General features: G+C 47.2%; 1 protein-coding gene across 15 annotated transcripts in view; it reads right to left on the bottom strand.

The window, feature by feature from the left end:
- The window catches only part of DNM1 (dynamin 1), a 69,312-nt gene extending 55,092 nt beyond the window's left edge, over positions 1-14,220 (bottom strand). For 8 of the 15 annotated variants that reach the window (XM_056812503.1, XM_056812505.1, XM_056812513.1 and 5 more), the window contains exon 1: positions 13,771-14,219. In XM_056812503.1, coding sequence (XP_056668481.1) covers positions 13,771-13,931 — 161 coding nt within the window. In that variant the 5' untranslated portion in view covers positions 13,932-14,219. Of the gene's footprint in view, positions 1-13,770 lie in introns of all 15 variants that reach the window. The other 7 variants (XR_008915337.1, XR_008915335.1, XR_008915336.1 and 4 more) reach the window with 2 other exon arrangements.
- Positions 14,221-19,355: the final 5,135 nt, after the last annotated feature.

Here is a 19,355-nt window from a genome sequence, read left to right as displayed (position 1 = left end):
CTCAAAACACACATCAGGAAGGAGGGGAAAAACGATATTTCCAAGGAGCTCAAAGCACTTTATAGGGAGCATCTCCATCATTCCCAAACCATCGGGGGAAAGAGGGAATAGAAACAACACTAGCATGGCTCAGGTGTCATATCTAGCAACCAGTGACCCCAATATCCAGTCCTCTGTTCTCTCCTATAGACAGGCCACCAAAGGGGGCCCTGCCATGCAAACAGGCAACATTTAGTGCCTTCTTCCAAGGGCTCCAGTGCGTGTAGAAAAATATTATCTATATCCAAGGCCTTGGGGCTTAGGGGAAAAAAGAGAAAGGCACTAACTCCTATAGGTGCTTCAAAACAGTGCATTCACTGAATGCAGGAGTGGCTAGATGGCTCAGGGGATTCAGAGCCAGGCCTAGAGATGGGAGGTCCTGGGTTCAAATGTGACCTCAGACACTTCCTAGCTTAGTGATCATGGGCAAGTCACTTAACCCCCATGGCCTAGATCCTACTGCTCTTCTGCCTTGGAACTAATACAGTTTTGATTCCAAAATGGAAAGCAGAGTTTTTTAATCAATATATATGTGTGTGTGTGTGTGTGTGTGTGTGTACACACACATATATGTATGTGTGTATGTATACACACACACACATATATAACCCAGTGGAATTGCTTGTCATCTCTGGGAGGGGGGAGGGAGAAAACATGAATCATGGAACCATGGGAAAAAAATTTTAATAACAAAAAATAATTTGTCCAAAAAAAAAATCACTGAATGTGGTCTGGCTATTGCCCCGTTTACACTGAAGGCCAGAACAGAGGGGACTGATAAGGACAGGGCCGATGATTACATGTCAAATCGTGAAGCAGATGGAGTTTGGCTGCTGAAGATAGAGCAGCCTCAGGCAGAGAAGGGATGCTTGGCCAGGAGTTAAGGCCCCCTGAGTTCTGGCCTTGGTTTTTCCACAGAGCTTTCAGGGAATCCCCTTTCTGGGCCTTGGTTTCCACAACTGGAAAAGGAGCAGGTCAGAAAGATCACCAAGGTTCCCTCCAGACCTGTAGGAATGGGGTGGGGTATCCTCTCCCCAGAGGAAAGACAGGAAGGGAGGAGAATGGGGGTGGCTGGATTCAACAAGTGCCTCTCTGTTCTTCTTCCCCTGGTCTTCCCCAGGAGGCATGCTTGTGGGTATGTCTGACTCACTGGTCTCATAGATTTCAAGAACAGTTTCTAACCTTAACAGTGGGGCTCCTTATGGGGCAGTAGGTGGCTCAGTGGATTAAGAGCCAGGTCCCGAGTTCAATCTGGCCTCAGACACTTCCTAGCTGTGTGACCCTGGACAAGTCACTTAACCCCCATTGTCTAGTCCTTACCGCAATTCTGCCTTAGAACCAATAATTAGTATTGATTCTAAGGCAGAAAGTAAGGGTTAAAAAAAGGGGGGGGGGGGCTAGGACCCAGGCTGCTTCATTTTTGTAGCCATAACCTAACAAAGAAGCAGGAAACCCAGTCAGGGATGGGAATGGCCAAGTCTCTTTTCTCCAAGGTAGGGCTGCTCTCTAAGAAATCCACCTCCCCTGGGGGAAAAGAAGGAAGGAAGGGAGAAAGGGCTTTCGAGGATCAGGCAGAAGGACCTGGCTGAGAAGCCCAATTTCCCATTTCCATTCTAAGTCACACTTGCCTGATAGCTGATTTCTCTCCAACCTTGTGCTCACAGAAGCCTGGTAGAAAAGGCATGGCTCCCATGCCAAATTCGGCACTAGCACATATTGGCATTCAACTTCCTCCTTATCACCACTGCCTGATTTCTTCTTGGACTGGAATTCAAGGAAAATGAGACAGTAGGCTCAAAAGGAAGACTGCCTCTCCCTTCGACTCCTTCGGTTTGGGATTTAAATAGAGATGAGTTATTTTGTGGTAAAGGGTGTTTTTTCCTAAAGGGGGGGGGGGCAGTGGTGGATGGCACTCTTGAATTAGGGGGAGAGACAGAGAGGAAACAAGGATGGATGATGTCGTATAGGCAGAACAAAACCGATTTCACCAAACTAGAGATGGAAGGGACTTCAGAGATCTGCCCTGACCACTGGTTATCAAGCCTCTGCCCGACGACCTCCAGAGCTGCCCGTTACTTTCTGAGGCAGCCCATTCCACGGTGGGGTACCTTTGATAGTTAGGAAATTATTCTTCATCTGCTGAAATCTATCTCTTTGCAACTTCTGCCCTTGCTTCTTGTTGGGTCTTCGGAGGCTGAGAAGAACACGGCCAGTGTCTCCGCGTGACAGCCACTCAAATACTGAGGACAACGGTCACGTCTCCTCCAGGCCCTGCAGACCTCCACAGGCCCTCACCATTCTGGTTGCAGACCAGTTTGTCCCCATGTTTCCTAAAATGTGTGCCCAGGACTAAACACGGTACTTTAGAAGGGGTCTGTCCGAGGCAGAAAGCAAACAAAATCATGACGTTCCCTATTCGGGACACTTTGCCTCTCTCTTAAAACAGAATACGGTCATATTAGTTTTTTTTTGGCTACCATGCCATACTGTTGACTCACATAAAGTCCCTGAGCCCTCCCACCACCAACCACCCCAGGCTTCTGTTCTCTCAGCCTAAGGCAGCAGGAAAAAAGGTTTGGGGTGGGGGTGGGGTGAAAAAGAAAGAGACTGGTTTCTAAACATATGTAAGACCTAGCAACTGACTAGGCCTGCAGATTCAGAAACACGTCTGCAAGACTGACTTCCTGGGGAAGTAACCAGTAGGGGAAAACATTTCTTTTTTTTCCTGGATAGATCAATTGGGGGGGGGGGAGAAATGAGGAGCAGGATGGCTTCAGAAAAGCCTAGGAGGATGAATATGAACTGATGCAAAGTGAAATGAGCAGAACTAGAAGAACATTGTATAAAATAACAATATTATAATGATGATCAACAGGGAAGGATTTAGCTACTCTGATCAAGACAACAATCCAAGACAATTCCAAAGGCTTCATCATGAAAAATGCTATCTACCTCCAAACAGAGACAACTGATAAACTCTGAGTACAGATTGCAGAATACGATTTTTTACCTTTTTTTGGTGCTTTTTTTTCTCACCATGGCTAAGATGGATATGTTTTGCATGACTTCATTTGTATAACTGATTTCATATTGCCCATAGATGGACAGTGTCAGAGGCAGGACTTGGGAACACCATTATCTCCCAGGTCAAATTCTGTGATTGCTCTACTCTTTCCTGTATTCTAGTTTAATTGTGAAGATATGACCTAGAAATGAGAATTATGTCATATATTTATTTATATGAAATTGGCAGTGCTTTTCCTTACAATCATCCTATACGTCTGGTAATGCAGGGATCATTATCTCTTGTTTATGGATCAGGGAAATTGAGTCTAGAAGAGATGAAGTGAGTCATTTAAAACCACATATTTTGAGTGTCTGAGGCAGAATTTGAAACTAATTCTCTCCAGACTTTAAATTTAGCATACTGGGGCAGTTGGGTGGCTCAGTAGATTGAGAGTCAGACCCAGAGATGGGAGGTCCTGGGTTCAAATCTGGTCTCAGACACTTTCTAGCTGTGTGATCCTGGGCAAGTCACTTAACCCCCATTGCCTAGCCCTTCTGCCTTAGAACTAACACACAGCATTAATTCCAAGATGGAAGGGAAGGAAGGAAGAAAGGAAGAAAGAAAGAGAGAGAAGGGGAGAGAGAGAGAGAGAAACTCAGTATTGATTCTAAGACAGAAGGTAAGGGTTTAAAATAATAATAATAAATTTAGCACACTATCCCCTAAATCATGCTACCTCCCCTCACATAGGCTTTTTTATCAAACAGATGTAAAATGCTTTTACTGTGTATATATATGATAGTGATATATGTATAATTATAAGAGCGGTCTTAATAGCAGATCAATAGATTCTTATCTAAAGATGGTGGTTTTATCTTTCTTCTAATGGACCTCTCAGAGCATGATATGCAGAAAAATCCTTTCCCCAGAACAAAATGCTGAAACCAAGTACTGTGTAATTTTAATGGCCAAACTTGGCCCTGGAGAAGAGACTTGAAAATGACTCCCAGTCCCTTATTTGCAGAAGTGGGCAGAGATATAGAACGTTGCCCCTACAGGGTGTCCCCAAAATTTTAGGGCAGTTTTAAGCTTAATACGTTGGCCCATGAGACTTAGTTGATATGTGGCTTAGTTGTTCTGAACGTTTTTTTTCTTTCTTTTTGCTATGAGAGATGGTTGATTGGATATTGAATTGGGGGAAGCTTATATATGGAAATTAATGTGATGTAAAAACAAAAGTTATCCATTTTATTTTTCATATATTTTATTTACTTCATTAAATAGTTCTCAATTATATGTAAAAAATTCATTTTTAAAAATTTTGAGTTCCAAATTCTCTCTTTCCCGCCCCACCTTGAAAAGGTAAGCAATATGAAATTAATAATGCATGTGAAGTCATACTAAACATATCCATTTTAGTCACAGAGTAAAAAGCACCCCAAAAAAGTAAAAAATTGTATCCTGCAATCTGTACTCAGAAATTTATCAGTTGTCTCTGTTTGGAAGTGGATAATATTTTTTATGATGGAGTCTTTGAAATTGTCCTGGATGGTTGTCTTGATCAATGTAGTTAAATTTTCCCAGTTGATCATCATTATAATATTATTGTTATTGAACCTCTTCTCATCCTCCTTTCTCCTCAGTTTCCTCATTGATTAAGTGGGGACAATAACACCTGGCAAAAGTACCTTTGAAAGTATACCCTAAAGGGGCATCTAGGTGGCTCAGTGGATTAAGATCCAGGCCTAGAGAGGGGAGACCCTGGGTTCAAATCTCAGATACATCCTAGCTGGATGACCCTGGGTAAGTCACTTAACCCCACTGCCTAACCCTTACTGTTCTGCCTAGAACCAATACACAGTATTGATTCTAAGGCAGAAAGTGAGGGAGAAAGAAAAAGAGAAGAGAAGAGAAGAGAAGAGAAGAGAAGAGAAGAGAAGAGAAGAGAAGAGAAGAGAAGAGAAGAGAAGAGAAGAGAAGAGAAGAGAAGAGAAGAGAAGAGAAGAGAAGAGAAGAGAAGAGAAGAGAGAAAAGAAAAGAAAAGAAAAAAGGGGCAGCTAGATGGGTCAGTGAATAGTCAGGCCCAGAAAGAGGAGATTCTGGGTTCAAATCTGCCCTCAGATACTTCCTAGTTGTGCGACCCTGGGCAAGTCACTGAACCCCAGTTGCCTAGCCCTTACTGTTTTTTCTACTTTGGAACCAATGTTTGGTATTGATTCTAAGATGTAAGGTAAGGGTTGTTTTTAAGTATACCTTGAGAATCTTTGAGGATCAAATGGGATTAGATTATACATGTGTGTATAATATCCTTTTGTAGGCCTTAAGAATACTGGTCCTTCATCATACTCTGGCAAAGGTTCAGGGGGTGGGCCTTCTGGATCCCCATCACCAGGGGCTTTTCCTCCTCACACAGCAAGGACCTATCGTCACATTCTGGTCCTTGCCAACAATGCCTTTCCTCTGTCAAGGCTTTTAAGATCAGATGCATCTGAGCAATACAAAAAAAGAGTCCCAGAGTTAAGAATAGGGCCCTCAGGAGTGGGAAAAGCTGCTGGAGCCTTATTCCCTCTCCCCAGCATCAGCCACACTCGGACTATGCCAGCTACTAGGACGTCTTCCCATCTCTGCTTCCATTCTCCCTGCTGACAGTCCTTCCAGGAAACTCACCCGGGGAATGGGCACAAGTGAGCCCTCCCAGTTCCCAGTCCTTCTCCTTCAGCTGCCATGAAGGCTGCATTCTGTCCTGTTAATATCACTGGGTGGGGACAGCTGGGTGGTTTAGTGGATTGAGAGCCAGGCCCAGAGACGGGAGGTCCTGGGTTCAAATATGACCTCAGACACTTCCCAGTTGTGTGACCCTGGACAAGTCACTTGATCCCCATTGCCTAGCCCTTACCACTCTTCTGCCTTGGAGCCAGAACACAGTATTGATTCTGAGATAGACGATATGGGTTAAAAAAATATTTTTTTTAATATCATTGGGGGGATCCTTGGGACATAGATGGAAATGGTGCCCCTTCCCGGGAGGCCTGATCTACTTTGCCCTTACAGCGTATAACCTATAATCATCATCATCATAACTTGTTTCTATAGCACTTTTACACTTTATGGAGATCATCTTTTTTCCTCCTCCCAAGAAGATGTGTAAGATTCACACCATTTTTCAGGTTAAGAAACTGAGGCTCAGCAAAAGAAGTCACTTGCCCAAGGCCACTCACAGTCAATCAGTGTCGGAGCTGGAACTGGGCTCCGAGCGAGCCAAGGGGGTCTTCTATAAAGGCATGCTGCCAAATGGGAGAGCTCTTTCCTCCCCTCCACACCCACTCACACGCTGACTCCAAAGGAAACCGAGTCCTAGGATCACAGACTGAAAACTCTGAGGGAACTCAGAGGGCCATGCATCCAAGCCCCTCACTTCATTCATGAGGAGCCGAGACCCCAAAATGAAGGGCCTGAACTGAATTCACACAGACGTTAAATGGCAGCACTGAGATTCAAATCCTGCTTCTCCTACTACAGAGCCAGTTCTCTAAAAGGTTCCTGCATTCACTGAAAAAGGAATCATTTCCCCCCAATCCTTTACTTAATCAGCATTAAACTACAGTTGGTTAACAAGCAATTAAAAAAAACAAAACCACCCTCACCTTCTGTCTTAGACTCAATACTATGTATCACTTCCAAGGCAGGACTAGGCAATGGGGGTCAAGTGACTTGCCCAGGGTCACACAGCAAGAAAGTGTCTGACTTGAACCCAGGACCTTCCCTCTCTAGGGTTGGCTCTCAATCCACTGAGCCACCCAGCTACCCTCAACAAGCATTTATTAAGCACCTACTGTGTGTCAGAGATTTCCTCTCCCTCAATGACTTCACAAATGCCCCTTTCACATCCAGCTCCTGACAATCCCCTCTAGTAGAGGGGCAATGACCACGCCTATCATCTAAAAATAGCTCAAGATCCCCCCAAAAAAACAAACAACCCATTCGTTTGGAGAAGGGTCTCTCAAGGGCATTTGCACAGTCTTCCTTCTTGAGCATATTTCACAGGATTACTGGACTTAGAGCTTCAAGGGAACTTAGATGGCTTCCAGTTGAACACCATCATTTTACAACTGAGGATCAAAGAGGTTACTCCATGACCCATTCAAGATCACACAAATGATAGAATCACCATTCGAACCCAGTTCCTCTGACTCTCTCTACTTCATTCCATTTTTTTTTTAAAATAAAAACCCTTACCTTTCGTCTTGGAGTCAATACTGTGTATTGGCTCCAAGGCAGAAGAGTGGTAAGGGCTAGGCAATGGGGGTCAAGTGACTTGCCCAGGGTCACACAGCTGGGAAGTGTCTGAAGCCAGGGACCTCCCATCTCTGGGTCTGGCTCTCAATCTGCAGAGTCACCCAGCTGCCCCCCTCCATTGCTTTTTGCTTTGCTAATGAATATGCAAACAAATTTCCATTTGCTGAGTGCTTCCCTGCTGGGAGGAGGTGAGGAGGGAGGCTGAGCATGAGTAAGGAAAGAAGATGGAGGCCTATTTGGGATGCAGCATTTCTAGTAAGAGCATACAGTGGGAGGACAGCTGTGGAGGAAATTTGGCTATTGTAAAGACAAAAGAGAATAATCAAAATTTATTTTTTTAAAAGAGCATACTTATGGGACAGCTGGGTATCTCAGTGGATGGAAAGCCAGGCCTAGAGATGGGAGGTCCTGGGTTCAAATGTGACCTCAGACACTTCCCAGCTGTGTGACCCTGGGCAAGTCACTTAACCCCCATGGCCTAGCCCTTGCTGTCCTTCTGCCTTGGAACAGATACACCGTATATTGACTCTAAGACAGAAGGTAAGGGCTTTAAATAAATAAATAAAATAAAACGAAAAGAGCATGCTTATGTTCCTTTGGCTACATAAGCCGTAAGTCTGGGTACCTATAAGGTATTTCTGATAAAGAAACGTGAAGCCTGGGGAAAGAGAAGTGACTTAGCCAAGATCACACAGCCACTGTCTGTGTGCCTTCTTCATGGCTGTTCCCCAGCTTGGGGTGCTGGTTTATTGGGGAGCAAGTCCCTGACTCTGTGGACGTTGGTGTCCCCATCTGTAAAATGAGCGCCCTGGAGAGAGGATGTTCTGCGGCTAATTGCAAAAGAAAGCTCCAGAGTTAGAGGGATCTGAAGATGTCCCCAAAGCCAGAGCTGCAAGCACGCACGTGCCTGCCTACTCGGACAAGAAAGGCCTACCTGGATGAAAGCACAAACCCAAAGTCCTGGTGCAGAGCGGGCTCAATGAGCCCATACTAGCTAGCATTTATTCATTTGTTTATTTATGTTTAACCCTTCCCTTCCACCTTAGAATCAATACTGTGCCTTGGCTCCAAGGCAGAAGAGTGGTCAGGGCTAGATAATGGTGGTTCAGTGACTTGCCCAGGGTCACCCAGCTGGGAGGTGTCTGAGGCCAGATTTGAACCCAGGACCTCCTGCCTGGCTCTCAAAGCACTGAGACACTTGGCTGCCCCCAGCAAATAAGTCTTGAAGTAGGATTTGAACCTGGGTCTTCTTGAATCTATAATAGAGAACATCCTCTCCATTATTCATTATTATCTACTCGAGTTTCTTTCATTCAAGGGTCCAAAGTGGTGGCTACCTGAATCTGGAAAGGAAGGAAAATTCTCTCTCTGGCTCTGGGTGCAGGCCTGAGGGAAGGCGGAGAAACAGCCTCCCTACCCTGGGGGCTATCTGGGAGAAGGAGCAGGGGAAAAGTGGTAAAGGGTGCCTGAAGCCCTCCTGGACCTCACACCCCAGGTCTGGCCTGGCAGAGGGCCTCTCCCAAGACCCGTGGGCAGGGCCCTTCCTGCCCATTGGCTGGCACAGCCCTAGGCCCTCCCTTCCCCCAGCTCCTTGAATTCCTGGCCCCAGTGACCCTAGGCAAGCCTAAAGACACCCGAGTCTGGGGCAGCTCTCCTATGGGCCGGCGCTAGGCTCCTTTTCCTGGCGGGTCCTCTCCGGGGCTCACTTTTCATCTCTGCCCCCTGGGCCTCCTGTGTGCTCCTCTCTCTCAGGGGCAGGGACCCGTCCTTCCGGATGGCCCAGGAGGCCCATGGAAGCCCTAGCATGTTCTGGGAGCACGGGGTCGCTGCATGCAGGCTGTGTTGCTCAGGGCTGCAACATGGGCTCGGGGTGGGAGGGAGACAAGATGTGCTCTCTGATTGGACCGTCTGGTTGCTGAGCTTCCCAGGGAAGAAGAGCGGGGCCTGGTCCTGCAGGATGCAGCTGAGCTTGAAGGGACCCATTTCCCAGCTAAAGAGCATCCCCAAATCAGGCTGTATCAGTGGGGGCAGAGACAAAACCCAAAGGGAGCCCCATCCGCCGAGCCCTCCCCGACTAGCCCAGCCGTCGGGCCCCTCCTCTGAACCCAAACGGATCGCTCGGCTGGCCTCGTGGGGTCAGTTCCCTGTCTGTGAATTTGTCTTCTCTTCCCTCGCCATGATGGCCACAAAGGAGGCAGCTGGTCTCTTCTCCCAGCTCCAGTAAAGCCAGGGAGGAAGTTCAGAGAAGATTCCCGGAGGAACCCGGGTCATCCGGGGCCCAGGCTGGCTCTGGGGAAGATCCATCTGCTCCAAGGTCCGTGCCACCCTTTCTTTGATCTTGAGCTGCCCCCAGACCAAGAATCTGCTTCACCATACGTCTATATGTGCCGTTCTTCTTCCCAGAATTAGAGGGAAGACCCAAGATCCGTGTGGCCAAAGGGACATAGCCTAGGGAGGCCTGGGCCGGCTCTCCATCCTTCAGGGGAATGGAAGGAAGGAGATCACCGACAGTCTGCGGGACTAGGGCCCACAAATTTACTGCCAGATCCAGACCCGGGTCAAAGCAAGGGGAGACACAGTGGAACTGCTTGTCAGCTTCGGGAGCGGGGAGGAAAGAGTGGGGGAGAATCACCATGGGAAAATATTCTAAAAAATAAAACAAGGGGAGACAGAGGAGGGCAGGGTTGGGGGAGGGGGAGGGGAAGATGGCGGATCTCTGCATTTATCTACGGTAGGAGGAGGTGCGCCCCAACCCCCAGCGCCAGCAAGACAAGGCTAAAAGATGGAGCAGATAAACAAAGGTAATTTGGGACAGACCGAAAGATCACAGCTCCCAGCTCAACCACCAATTGGCCGAATAAAAGTCTTTTCCCCCATTCCCGGCCTCAGAGCCAGGACCTGGCCTCTGGTTCTTTGACCCCAAAGGCAGCATTCTTTCCGCTCTATCACACCAGGTAGGGTTGGGAATACAGACCAACGGTTGCCCATCTCCAAACCCCAACTAGGTCATCATTAGTGACTTCCTCAGAGGGTCGGCAAATTGAGGCAGTAAATTCTCTAGGCCTCGGCCTCCTTAAGTATAAAATGAGAGGGAGGAAATGACCTGCAAGGTCCCTTCTACCTCTAAGAGCAAATCCTATGACGTGGATCCCAGACTTGGTATGGACGCGGGTGTGCTGGTGTCCCAGAATCCTGACTCTCAGAGCTCCTTGTTTCCTCTACTACATGGTTCGTTTCCTCCCTGGAGGGGGGAGGAGGGGAGACCTGGTCCGGAGGGAGTCTCATAGCCTGCCTTCATCACCATGCACACAGCCCCAGGGACAGGCTCATGCCTGCTGACACTGAGCGGAAATACTACCTGGGAACCAGAGAGGGGAGAGGATAGGCCAGTGTCCAGTGTTTTAATCAGATGCCAGTCCTGCAGGAATAAGAGCTATGAGCTAGGGTCATATCCCTGACTCTGTCCGCGTAACACTGGACAAGTCACACGCCTCCCCCAAGAACTGAGAAGAATTTACTTGGGGGCAGTTAGGGGGTACGGTAGAAAGGGCATTGGGTCTGGAGTCAGGAATACCTGGGTATTTGGTCCTATTTTGGACACTTACTAGCTGAGTGACCGTGGACAAGTTATTTAATCCCCATTTGCTTCAGTTTCCTCATCTGTAAAATGGGGATAACAATAGCAACTACCTCCCAGTGTTGAGGATTAAATGAGTACCCAGCAACCAGTTGGTGCTATATAAATATCTGCTATTCTTCTTATTCCCAGAATTAGAGGAAAAGTCCAAGATCTGTTAAGGGCTTTGTTTGAGATCTTGGATCTCTTAGATTTCTTTCTTCTTCCTCCCCATCTCATCTGCTCTTCATTTGACCCAAGTCTCAGTTTCCTTATCTGTAAAATGAGGATGGTCATATTTATACTTACCTCATGGAGTACAATATACCTATTCAAAAGAACAGTAGTTCTCAAACTTTTTGGTCTCCAGACCCTTTTATACTCTTAAAAATGATTGAGGGGGGCAGCAGGGTGGCTCAGTGGATTGAGAGCCAGGCCCAGAGATGGGAGGTCCTGGGTTCAAATCTGACCTTAGATACTTCCCAACTGTGTGGCCCTGGACAAGTCATTTAACCTCCATTGCCTTGCCCTTACCACTCTTCTGCCTTAGAACCAGTATTGATTCTAAGACAGAAGGTAAGGGTCGTTAAAAAAATGATTGAGCATACCTCTCAAAAAGCTTCTGTTTATGTGGGTTATAGCTGTCCCTATTTGAAATTTAAAATATTTTAGTATTATTGTAATGAAAACTGTTTTGACCTTGAGGAGTCCCTGAAAGGGGTTCTTAGGAAGCCCCTCGAGGTCCCTAGAAGACACTTGAGAACCACTTCCTTGAAGCACTATTTATACTCCCTCTGGCCCCCACCAAAAGTGGGCAGCCCCGGCATTCATTGTATGTACTGCGTGCCTCCTCACACTGACCTCATAGCATTACCTCACTGTACCTGGTGCACCACTGAGACCAGCTGCTTCTCTGGAAACCTGTGGCCACAAGGTGAGGGTGGCAGGGCAGGGCAGTGGTGGGGATAGTAAGGGGAAAGGAAGGCCTGAGCTATTTCCTTCAGCCCCTCCAGCCCCTGCCAGAGGCTCTGGGACCAATCCAGATCATCAGTGTATGCCTCTCTAGCTCATATCTCTGCAGCTATCCAGTCACATGAGCCCAGGGGAAATCTGCAGAAGTCAATTTCCCTGAGAGCTTGGGAAGGGGCTGCCAGTCTCTCCTGAACCAGCCCCGACTGGGGGTTAACCCCTATTGGGGAAGGAGGAGGGGCTTTCCCAGAATCTCTGGGGTCCAGAAGGGCCCCTACACCCACCCCTCCTTTCTCCCTCTCCCTCCTGTCTCCCCGGGAGGGTCACTGTAGAGGAGATGGGATTTATTTGAGCTCAGACACGGGCTAGCGGGAAGCTTTAACCCTTCTGGGTTTAGTCCACCCTGGGGAGGGAGTACAGCGTCTGCTCCCGGGCCAGTCCCGGAAGAAGGACAAAGATACATATCCCTTCCCCTACCTACAATCCCCTGCTAAAGATCCAGACTACACCATCGCTAGCCATGAAGGTCATCTGAAGGGAATGGTGCTCGGCGTCCCCGAGTCACAGAATGAGAGCCCAACTGGACTCCCAATGAAAAGGAGGGGGAGGGAAGCGATGTGGAAGGGGCTAATGAGAACAGGCAGGAGGAAGCCATTCGGAGGGGGGAGGGGAAACAGGTAGCAGCCAAGTCCACCTGGTCGGGGGAAGAGGCGCCACCATCTCCCTAGGAATTCATCTCTACAGCCCACGCAATCTGCCTTCCAAGCTGGAGAGAGGAGAGAGCGAGAAACCCCCTCCCCCATCTCTTCCCTTCAGAGGAAGATCCTGAGACCACTGACCCCATCCCCGGCGCCAATCAATTTTTAACCATTGCCGCCATCCTTCCCTCGGCCCCCGCACCCCAGAGCCATACAGGTTAATATATACTGGCTATGAAGTGGGCTCCAGTCGGGGCTTGACCTTCTGCCTTGCCTCCCCAATAGTTACATAAGCCTAGGCCCTTTGTCTCCAAGGCCGACTTGTGTATAGGTTGGGGTGGGGGAGGTCATTGCTTTCTCCCTCAGTTCCAAGAGGGGGGAGGGAGTGTCATCGGTCTCCCCTTCCAGTCTCAGGGTCTGTCCAGGCCTCCTCGGGATAAAGCCACTCGGATGAGTGAGTGGATGCTTCAAATGGCTCCTGCAGATTTCCAGGTCTCTCCTTCCTCCCACCCCTCCCCAAAGGGCTCCCTGCCTCCCAGTCTTAGTCATCTCTCCACCGCGGCTCCGCGGTCTTGTCCACCCCCTTCCTCCTCCAGAGATCCCCCCAATTCCTCTCTGGCTCCAGAGAAGAGCCCGGGAGGGCAAAGCTGCCCCGGCTGCCAGAGATAGATCGATATCATTCTTCCCTTTCCAGCCTGACAGTGACCCGCCCGCAGCCCTAGGGCTCCGTTCTCGGCTGCTGTCACCCCCGCCCCCCACTCCATCCCTGGCCCCCGAAGCCCGCAGTCCAAGTCTTCCCCCTCCCCCTCCGCCGCGCTGCGCACAGACGGCGCAGGGAGGGGGGAAGGGGCATTGCCCACTGCAGGGAGAGGGGGCGGGGGAGGACGTCTGGTGCCCACCTTGGGAGGCACTACCCAGTCCTGGGGTACCTTAAGCCCACGCTGGGGGCACTGCCTTATGTAAAGGCTCGGGTGCCCGTCCTGGGGCTGCAGGAGGCGGGGGTGGGGGGACTAGCTGCAGTGGTCCGTGGCTAAGCACAGTGCCCGGCGGGTGCAGACGGGGCGGACTGCGGAAAGGGTACCGCTGGGGCGGGGAGGGAAGGGCGCCTGGGCTACGAGGGCTGGGTGCCGCGGCGGGCTCATTACCTGCCCACGAAATTCTCCAGCACCGAGCTCTTGCCGGCGCTCTGGCCACCCACCACAGCGATCTGCGGCAGGTCCAGGTTGGCATTCTGGCCGATGGCGGAAAAGGCATCCTGCAGTCTGTTGACCAGCGGGATCAGGTCTTCCATACCACGGTTCCCCATCGCTGCGGCAGCCGCTGCTTGAGCCCCCCCTCCGGGGGCTCCCCGCTCCGGCACCGGCTTCCTCCGAGCCCGCTGCGCTCACTGCAGGCTGCTGACTGCCGGCTCCGCGGCAGGGACAGCCCTTGGTTCTCCTCTCCCGCCCCCACCGATGTTGAGGCTCCTACGTCTTCTCCCTCCCGCTGCAGCAGAGACGCTTAACCCGACTGCCTGTTCCGACAGCCGCCCGGCTAGCAAGCAGCCCAACCACCCCACGGGGATTGGAGCCCCGCATTGACTCGCGGTCGTCGCCAGAGGGAGCCGGAGAACCTGCGGGAGGCTCCTTCGCCCCGCGCAGGCGCTGGCGTCGAGACCTCACGGGAATTGTAGTTTTTTCTAGCGTGTGGGCGATGAAAGAACAATCCATTTCGAGGTATTAGTTTACCTGCGCTCTGGGCTGACACACTGCATCAAGGGCCGAGACAATGGGAGAAAAATGGACTTTTCCTTGAAGACCTGATTTCTTATCTATGTGACCTTGGCCAAAGCACATCACTCCTGACCTACTTCTGCACTATTTCTACCCACAACAGACCTTTAAAATCTTCTCTCTCTTCCCCATCTCCATCTGTTAAGTATCTACCCATTTTAAAAAGCTCAAAAAAAGTTGTAAACGCTTCGTTGAAGACTTCCATGTCAACTCCAACCCCCAGAGAGCTATCAATACTTGGAGACATCTATAATGCTCATTTGACATGTATATTCTTCCCTGGATTATCAGTCATCCTTTTATACTTGATTTATCTCCCTTGCTAGACTGTGAGTTTCTTGATAGCAGGGACCAAATCTGATTCATCTATGCCTCCTTCTCAGCAATCAGCAAAGGTTATGAATTAATGAGTGAATGCAGTGGGTATTGTTAATAGGCACAAAATGGCAGGACCCAGGACTGGTAAGCCCCACAAAGAATAAAATGCTACTTTCTTCATATTCTCTAGCTTTCTCTTCTAATTAAAATTTTAGAAAGTACTTGCTTATATACATGCTACTTTCTGATCCACACCCACTTCATCTTCTGATCATAGGATCATGGACCTAGACCTGGAAGAGACCTCAGAAGCCATCTGTTTCAACTCCTTTATTTTAAAGACAAGAAAACTGAGGCCCAGAGAGGTTAAGTGACTCTTGCAAGGTCGAACAGATAAGGAAGTGTCAGAAGTGGTCCTTAGACTCCACAATCCAATGATTTTTGTCCTATACCACATTTTCCTTTTCCTTTTGGAAGGCAGACTGGTATGATTGCTTCATAATAACAGACAGAGAATCTAATGTCCAGAGAGGAACGGTGTATGTTTGAACAACTTGCTCAGACCCACACAGTGAATCAGAGGTGAAACCAGGATATGAGGACCAGGTTCTCTGAACAAAAATCTGCCTCAGGTTTGGCTGTTTTATTCCCTCCTTAGCTGCTCTACCTGGGTCTGTAAAATAAGGGGGTTGGACCAGATAGCTATCTGCCATTCCTTCCATTTCTGATATTCTGAGATGCAGTTGCCTTCTGGATCCATTGTGCTTTTTCCAAGACTTCCTATCAGAAGATAGGGGTCTGAGTTGAGGGATGACCCAGGTGGCCCTTTGAGACTCCCTCTCCACAACACAACTACCCTCTCCCCACCCAGGTAGTCAAAATGTCCTGAGGAAAGGACACGGCTAATGAAGAACAGAGGAATAAAGATTCTGTGTGCTAGAGAGAAAAGAGCTCTATTCTCCAGATATCTACCAACTTACTTTGTGGAAAACCATTTCCTGTGACTCCATTTCCCCAACAGGAAGATATGTGTGAAATCCCAGTCTGACTGGGAAGGAAAGGCACTTGAGAGATTTCTGGGTATAATTTTAGCATTGGCTAACGTTACCAGCTAACTGAATTTGGCCTTTAAAAAATGGCTCTTACTTTTGACTTTGTTCTGACATAAGAATGGAGAAAACTCTCTGGGAGATGTCAGAGACTCAGATCATAAGTAATATACTATGCTTTCTTAGAGCAAAATAAATTCTGGTTCACGTCCATAAAGGAAATCCTCGCTCTTTTTCTGTAACAGTTTTAAAGGCGACCTATTTTTTAAGAGACTAGAGAGTTGAGTCAGAGTTGTTAGGTGGGCGCCTGTCTGCCAAGTATGTAGCCCATTAGATTAAGCCCTCATTGGGCCAGTGTTTATAAAGTGCTTAATGGGTAAGAGACAAGGGGAGAGGAAATACATAATAGAATTGCACAAGTTGTAAAATAAAAGGGCTAGGCCATTGGATCTATAAAATCTTCCCTTCTAGCTCTTTACATTCAATTCCATTCAGAGTTTGTTTAGTCATTTTCAATTGTGTCTGACTCTTTGTGACCCCTTGTGGGATTTTTTTTCTTGGCAAAAATACTGGAGTGGACTGCCATGTCCTTTTCCAGCTCATTTTACAAATGAGGAAAATGAGAAAAATGGGGCCAAACAGGGTTAAGTGAATTGCCCAGGGTCAACAGGCCAAACAGGGTTAAGTGAATTGCCCAGGGTCAAACAGCTAGGAAGTGTTTGAATCTGCATTTGAACTCAGGTCTTCCTAACTCAAGGCCTTCTATCCATTGCACCACTAGCTGCCCTTTCTATTCAAAGCACTAACTAGCAAAAAACTAGGAAGTGCAGTTGTGACAATGCTGAGCCTGGACTCATGAGGGAAGACCTGTGTTCAAATGTAGTCTCAGGTACTTTTAGACCTATGGCGTTAGGCAAGTCACCCCAGTTTCCTCAACTGTAAAATTAATATAATATCTGCCTTCCAAAATTGTTGTATCAAATGAGATAATATTTATAAAGTACCTGGCACATAGTATGAGCTATATAAATACTATTATGATCATTATTATTGTTGTTATTGTCATTATTAGCCCCTGGAACATTATCCCCTTAAATATGATGCTCCCAGAAAAGTGATCCATAGTCTATGGATCCGTATCCACTCAACACGATAGCTCAAAAGCACTCATCAATTTATTTACCAAAAATGAATAATGTGGAAATAGGTAGCAAATAATTAACACTTGAACAACCCAGTGGAATTGCTTGTTGGCTCTGGGAGCGAGGAGGGAAGAGGGAAGGAAAAAAAATGAATCATGTAAACATGGAAAAACATTTTAAAAAATAAAACTTTAAATGAAAAAAAAACTAGGAAAAAACATTTATTTACCAGCCAGAGAAAATAACAAGTTCAATGCAAAGATATTTCATGAAATAGCATAGTAGGACAAAGATCTGTAGACATTTCCCTTTATACTTGGAATGTATTAGTCTCTAAATACTCACACTATTAGTAGGAAGAGTGGACATGTATGAGGGACCACAACATAGGGAATATGTGTGACCAGCCCAAGAAAACAGAAGGACAATCAAACTGCTGATGCCCCAGGCTGCTCTCTCTAGACCTGATCTTGGGCATCACATCATGTCTTTGGTGCTCCTCATTTCTCTCTCCCACTTGTTCCTCTCCCTTTCTCCCAGGTGTCCATTAGAATCCTCATCTGATAATACACAGTGGTATGATAATAACCCAGTGGAATAGCTTGTCAGCTCCAGAATGGGGGAGAGAAGGGCAAAAGGAGAGAATATGAATCATGTAACCATGGAACATTATTTTAAAAAGAAAAGAAAAATAATATTAATTTTAAAAAGAAGAATCCTCATCCGAGGTGCTATTTCTCCTCCGTAAGAAAAATGGATTCTGCCAACTCTGTTTTCAGCTGTGCCCTCAGAGCCCAAGTAACACTTCCCTTAGGAAGGCAGTGCCTTCACACACATGCAGTCATCAGACAGGAAAGCAAGCCTCAGCTGCTTTCTCTGCATACAGAGTGGGAATCTGTCAGCTGCCAAAGTCTTCATTTCTAGAGGCCAAGGACTTTGGAATCTGGAAGAGTCAGCCAGCTAATGCTAGGCATTTAGTCTATCTTATCTGGGGCCATACCATGGAATATGCTTAGTTGCCCTTCGTGGCTCTGGTTGACCATATGGGAGCTCTGGGATGTTTCCATCCATGAGATAGTCAAATACTGGGAGTACTTGATATTTTGGCATGAAGTAGCAAGCCCTCAGTGGTCCCTTGGTCCTATAACAGTTGAAGGAGAGAACGGATTGTTTCTGGTTTGGCTGTTTCCTCCTATTTTCCAGGTGGCATATCATAACTTTGAGTCCTCCAGGAAGGGCAAAGAAAGGATGGCCTTTCTCCATCTCAGCATCCTGGCAACTGTACTCATATAACTTTTTTTTTTTAATTTAAACCCTTACCTCCTATCTTAAAATCAATACTATATATTGGTTCTAAGGCAGAAGAGTGTTAAGGACTAGGCAATGGGGGTTAAGTGACTTGCCAAGGGTCACACAGCTAGGAAGTATCTGAGACCAGCTTGAACCCAGGACCTCCCATCTCTAGGCCTGGCTCTCAATCCACTGAGCTACCCAGCTGCCCTCACATGTAACTTTTATGAAAAGAAAGAGGATTGGAGGAGAATGGGACAACCCAACCAGTCAAGATTTTGTCTGGGGCCTTGGCTGCCTTTCCACTGTTATCTTTGTTATTTCTTGATCTTAGGTGAATAACTCCTGAGATAAATGTGTTCAGACTTGGGGGTGACTTTGTGAGTTGAAGACTTCTAAAGCTACCATTGGGCTAGAGTTGAATGTCAGAAAAGCGGGTGAACCAAGCAACTCCTCCAGCACTCTTAGGACAAGAACTAACAAACAGAACATTTCCCTGTATACCTGGGATGTGTTAATTTCTAAATACTCACACTATTAATAGGAAGAGTGGACATGTATGAGGACCACACATAGGGAATATGTATGGCCAGGCCAAGAAAACAGAAGGATGATCAAGCTTTAGAAAGTCAGTGTCTTCTGGTGATAGGACCAGGTTACTCTCTCTGGACCTGACCTTGGCACTACATCATGTCTTTGGTGCTTCCCATTTCTCCCCCTTTTACCTCTTTCTTTCTCCCAAGTGTCAACTAGAATCCTCATTTGAGGTGCTTTCTTTCCTCCACAGGAAAAATGGATTCTGTCAACTCTCTTTTCAGCTGTGCCCTCAAAAGTTGTAAGGGTTAAATTAGGAGTTTTGACAAAATAAGAGAGCAACTTTTAACAATTTTAGTTTTAATAAGAATATAGTAGAGTTGTAAATTAATATTATCCCCGTAAACCAGAGAAAAGAAAACTTCTATCAGCTTTTAACAATTAACAATTTAGTTTTATTAAAATAAGAGATAGTAAAAGAATATAGTAAAATGAATATAGTAAAGGAGAGAAATATAGGAAAGAGGTAAAGAAAGAAATTGCCTAATATCTAACTAGCTACCCTACAACTACCTATAACTGCCTATCTCTGCCTATAACTGCCTAAACTGCCTATAACTGCCAT

The sequence above is a fragment of the Monodelphis domestica genome, chromosome 1, assembly GCF_027887165.1.
Source record: "Monodelphis domestica isolate mMonDom1 chromosome 1, mMonDom1.pri, whole genome shotgun sequence".
NCBI classification, from domain to species: domain Eukaryota; kingdom Metazoa; phylum Chordata; class Mammalia; order Didelphimorphia; family Didelphidae; genus Monodelphis; species Monodelphis domestica.
Note: the sequence above shows the minus strand (reverse complement) of the source record. Positions and strands in the feature narration are given on the sequence as shown.